At 61.4% G+C, this 5,070-nt stretch overlaps 1 protein-coding gene across 1 annotated transcript; it reads right to left on the bottom strand.

Moving 5' to 3' along the window:
- Positions 1-27: 27 nt before the first annotated feature.
- On the bottom strand, positions 28-2,914 carry LOC309407777 (deoxyribodipyrimidine photo-lyase-like; the record flags this gene model as incomplete). The annotated part of the gene is given in 9 exon segments (XM_082003417.1): positions 28-124; positions 126-358; positions 459-580; positions 860-1,012; positions 1,102-1,300; positions 1,629-1,787; positions 1,969-2,151; positions 2,292-2,437; positions 2,640-2,914. Coding segments are annotated over 9 exon segments (1,536 nt in total). The 5' UTR covers positions 2,884-2,914.
- Between the last annotated feature and the right edge of the window lie 2,156 nt (positions 2,915-5,070).

Raw genomic sequence — 5,070 nt, 5'->3', positions numbered from 1 at the left:
CAGCCTGCCGGGTGTGGGGACGGAGCGTCAGCTCTGCCCCTTGCTCGGAGGCACCCAGAGAGCAGGTGGGATGGGGGTGCAAAGCAGGATGGGCTGGAGCATGGGCTGGGTTGTCTGCAGAGAGCTCTCCCCCCACCACCACTGCCTTGGCCATCAGAGGTAAGAGCCCCCACCCCGTACCCCCATCCTGCAGCTTGCCTACATATCCATTGGGGTCTCTCCCATCCAGCTCGTAGCGGTCATTGAGGTAGATGGCAAACCGCAGGGCCTCCTCAGGTGAGCGGGTCCACTCCAGGATCTTCTTGGCCCAGTACATCCGCAGGAAGCCGTGCATCTTGCCCTCCTGGACCATTTGGAGCTGGGGAGGAAGGGACAGCTGCAGGGGTCAGTCCATGCCAGCTCGCCTCTGCCCCTTGGGAAAAGGCTCAGCATTTTGTCAGGGAGAAGCGGGGCACTACCTGGGCAGCGTTCCAGAGCGGGTCATGCGTGGTCGCCTGCTCCAGCTCCTGCAGCTCGTAGAGAAAAGGCCTCTTGTCTTTGGCATGGAGCTTCAGGGTGGTTTGTGCCCAGTCATAGGCACCTGTGAGCAAGAGAGACGAGGAGCAATGCTGAGCAACCTGCTCCTGCAGGGCCCCAAGGAAGGGATGGAGAATTGGGCTACTGAAGACACCATGCCCTGGGGGCACCAGCCTTGAAGAGGGCATCCACCAGCTCCTGTCCTACCTCCAGGAGGTACCGAATGATGGCACATTAGTGGTCCCACAGCCCCTCTCCTAGCAGAAATGGGATTGCCAAGGTGGGGTGACCAGCCAGGTACCAGCCCAGCCCCCAGCGTTGCCCACGCGACCCAGGATGCTACCTTGCACGCTGTCGTAGTTCTCATTGTAGTAGCAAAAGTTTTCAGCCAGCTCCCGTCGCACCACGGCCTCCTCCACAAATACATCCACTGACTCCTTGTACTTGCCCCGGTGCTTCTGCACCTCCAGGATGGCCCGTTGGGTGGAAACCTGGCCTGGGGACATGGGGAGGGAGCAAGTCAGGGTGCCAGTCTAAGCCACCCTGCTCAGTCCTGCTGCAGAGTGGGAAGCCTGGGATGCTCACCGAAATGGAACCACGGGGACAGGTTGCTGAGTGCCGCCTTGTTGGGGTCATTCCGGTGGGCGCCGAAGGATTTCAGCCGCTCTGTGATGAAGGACTGCAGCACAGACAGCCCCGCAGCCGTGCCGGGGGTCACCCACTCCACCTCCTTCACGGTGTGGTCCACCTGCAAGCTGGAATAACAGGCCTCCCAAGCGATGGGCTGGGCGGCAGCCAAGCAGCATGAGTGCATTTGCAGATGCTCTTCAGCCAGGGCTGCCCTGAGTGTTATGTCCCCTGGATGTGCCCAGCCAGCAAGTCCCCAGCTCATGCCAGCCTTCTCCTCTTAACCAGCCCTGCACAGCAGAGATGTGGGAATTGAATGAATGAGGTGGGAACCTCCCTTCCCCAGGGCACCCCCACACCACCTGTGCATGACCTCAGACAGGTCACTGTCCCCCTCCCCTGCCATCCCCTCCCAGGATCACGAAGCAGTTGTGAAACTCTCTGGGACAGGCCACGAGTGGCTGTGGAGGGGTCTCCTCTGGTACCTCTGCTGGGCAGGAGGGGGGATATGGGTGACGAATGACAGGGGGGAACTCGGTGAGGAACTCGGGGAGCTGAGCGTGGATCTTGCCCCGGATGGTCCTGGCGCTGTACTCCTGCTTAGGGGAGGTGACCCAGCAGGGCACAATGTTGTGGGCATCAACCTGGGAAGCAAAGCCATGGAGGAGGGTGTGAGCAGGAGAAGCAAACGGTCCCGATGACATGATACACACACTCGCTGCTCAGGTCACTCCAGCACAACTCTGCAGGCACGAAACACAGGAGGCAAGTTTCTCCCACGTCTCACCACCCAGAGTTTTCCCCTCCCAGAGTGCGGGCACCCACCTGTGCAAACGGCACATCCGCCGGCAGCCGCTCCCTGATGTCCTCCACCCACTGCCGGGGGAGGCGGAGGGGGCAGAAGTCTGTCACCAGCCCACCCACACCATGCTCCACCACGAATGTGGGCAGCACATCCTTGGCATAGCCCAGCAGCAGGTGGAAGGGGATGTTCAGCTCTGCGCACTCCTGCAGCAAGAGGGAAAAAGGGCTATCGGATGGTTGATGCCTGTGCAGACCCCATCTCACCACCATCAGCCGAAGTGATGGATCTGCCTTCCCCAGGAGCCCTGTCCCACCCAGCATGGACATTCCTGCAGCGGCCGTACCTTGGCCACCTCCTGCAAGCCCCTCAGCATGAAACTGTAGTGGCGGATGGTGGCATCCAGGAATTTGGGCACCAGGCAGAAGCAGACATGCAGAGGCAGCTCCTGTTTGAGGGCCAGGCGCTGGGCGTAGAGGAAGGCCCAGTTATCTGGGGAGAAAGCGCACAGGGCAGCGTCATGGGGATGCTTTGCTGATGGGATGGAGATGGGGTTTCATAAGATGATTGGCATTCCCCCCAGGCTCCCCTGCAGAGAGGGAACCAGCTCCAAGGCCTACTGTGGGAAGGGACCAAGGCTTTTGCCACCCACGGGAGCTCTGCTTCCCAGCACCCTCCGCCAGCTGGTTCACACCTTGCACCCGCTGGTCCCGGGACATCCAGTAAAGGACGCTCTGAGCATCATCCTTCAGGTCCAAGCCCTGTGAGACGAGGCGAACCCGCTTTTTGTTGAACTTGAACTCTCGCACGGATGGGGCCGACTTCCGCCAGGTCTCCTGCACCACCGCCGCCGCCTCCTCCTCTTCCTCCTTCCTCCTCCGAGACACGCGTGGCAGCTCCGTGATCTCAACCTTTCGCTTCCCTTGCCCTCGACGCATCCTTAGGACTGCCCGGGCCGACTCCCGGAGCAGCGTGGTTATGGGGGGCCGCTGTGCGGTGAAAAGGGATTGTACTGAGCTCCCGGTGCCCTGCCCATCCCACTGCCCAGGGATGCCGATACCGGGGGATATCGGTGCCATGCGGTGCCGTGCCGTGCCCATGCCGGTCCCCGGTTCGCGCCTGGAGCCCGGGTCCCGGGGTCCCAGGATCCGGATCCCTACCTGGCAGCCACGCGGCCCTCCGGGTGTTATACAAGCAGTGGGCGTGGCCAAGGGGCGTGGCCAATTGAGTGACATTTGTGGGCGTGACCTCTGGGGAAGGGGCGTGGCGGCAGCACCTGGTACCTCCCCACTCACCCGCACACGGGGACGCGGGCGCAGCACCGGCCCCCCGGAGGGGGGGTCAGTGCCCGCCGGTGCCTCCCCTCCCTGCCCCCGTGAACAAGGAAGCGGCTCCTGCCACCTTCAACCGTCACTCGACAGCATAGTTCCCCGCTAGCACCATCCCCTCTGCCTGCATCCACGGGTTCAGGGACCTGTCCCCACGCGGGGAGTGGGGGTGCTGGCTCTGGACATGGCTGGACAGAGAGGAGGGTTGCCCCTGCCCCTGCTGCTGCTGAGCCTTGCCGTGCTGGACCTTACGTTGGGTAAGGGACGTGGTGCTATCCATGGGGTGGGTGGTGTGCGGGGATCATTGTTCCCCAGGGTGGTGGGTGGCCCTGGTCTGGCTTCACCCACCGTGGGTGCTGTTGCCTCTATGACTTCTCAGCCCCATCCCAGTGAGTTAACAAGGCTGCGCTTCGCAACACAGGAGCAACAAACGTGGCTTTATTTCTTTTGCCTCTCACGTGTGCCTCCATCTGGGCAGAGAAGACCTTGGTCCCAGCTGGACCCCCTTGCTGAACCTTGGTCCCTGCTGGGCTCATTGCCTGTGCTATGACCTGCTCGGCAGCTCCAAACGCTCCTGCCCGGATGGCAGCATCACTGGCATGTCGTGAGCCTGGAAAACTGCAAATGCCATCCTGATGTTGCACTTGACACAAAGCAAGAGCAGTGTTGAGTTGAGCACAGGGAACAAACCTGAGGCTTGTACCACCTGCGAGCCTTGAGCTTACAGTCGTATGTCCCCTCCTCCTGCATCCCTCAACCCTCCGCAGAGCTTTCGTGGGTCGCAGCACGTCTCTAACCACTCACCCTGAGCTGCAAGCTGGGGTTTGTTCCTCTGTGGCCCCCCTCTGTGGGGCTGCTTCCCCCGTTGCCATTATTTACAGCCAGTGCTATCAGTTCCTGACTATCTGCAGCAGAGGGGTTTGTGTAAACTGCTGCTGCAGCGGTTCCAGCCCGTCTCACGGTCACCAGTTCCTGCACGGCTCTTCCCGTCGGACGGGTTTGTCTGACTTCCTCCAGGGATGGTGGAAGGTGGTGGAACGTGTCTTAGCACAGGTGCCTACAGGAGTTTCTGCCCTGAGACCGGCGATGCCCATGGCCTGTTCCTGCTTTGTCAGGTTGGGGGATTTATGCGCCCTGCCTTGCTGATGATCGTGTTGCCGTTCAGGGCATCCACATTCTTGATTCGTGCAGGATGGTGAATCCCTGCTCCTGACGATCCATGGCTGATGCGTAGCTTGGGGAGCTCATGGCAGCAGTGATGCTGCACCGTTCCTGGCACAGCCATGGTCTCAGCCTTCCACCACCAGCACTTGAGCACCTCACTCTCACCTCTTTGCAGGGGCCACTGTCACAGATGTGACAGTCACCATGTCCCTGAGTGTCCTTACCTCTTCAACACCCACAGAGACCATGGTGCTGCTGCCCACCACTGACTCCACCACCGCAGACACCAACCCTCCCTCCAGTCCTGACACCTCCACCCCAGAGGTGCTCACAGATGCCTTCACAGCCAGCGCTGCAACCCCACAGGGGAGCAGCCCGGCAGCCTCCAGCACCACCAGACTGCAGGTGAGGGGCAGCACAGCCCCCAGCACTCCCGGGTCGCTTGCTGGCACCACGGCGCAGCCTGACCCCACCCCAACAGGGCTGGGGCTCATCACCAGCACCCCAACTCCAACCCCCATGACCATGACACCCAACTGTGCTGAGACAACCATCATCACGTCTGTGGGGAGCAGCACAGCCCTGGCTGTCAGCTCGTTTGGAGTTAAAATGAGCACACTGCCTCGCCCCACC

The sequence above is a fragment of the Phaethon aethereus genome (genome assembly GCF_964289735.1).
Source record: "Phaethon aethereus genome assembly, chromosome: 9".
NCBI classification, from domain to species: domain Eukaryota; kingdom Metazoa; phylum Chordata; class Aves; order Phaethontiformes; family Phaethontidae; genus Phaethon; species Phaethon aethereus.
Note: the sequence above shows the minus strand (reverse complement) of the source record. Positions and strands in the feature narration are given on the sequence as shown.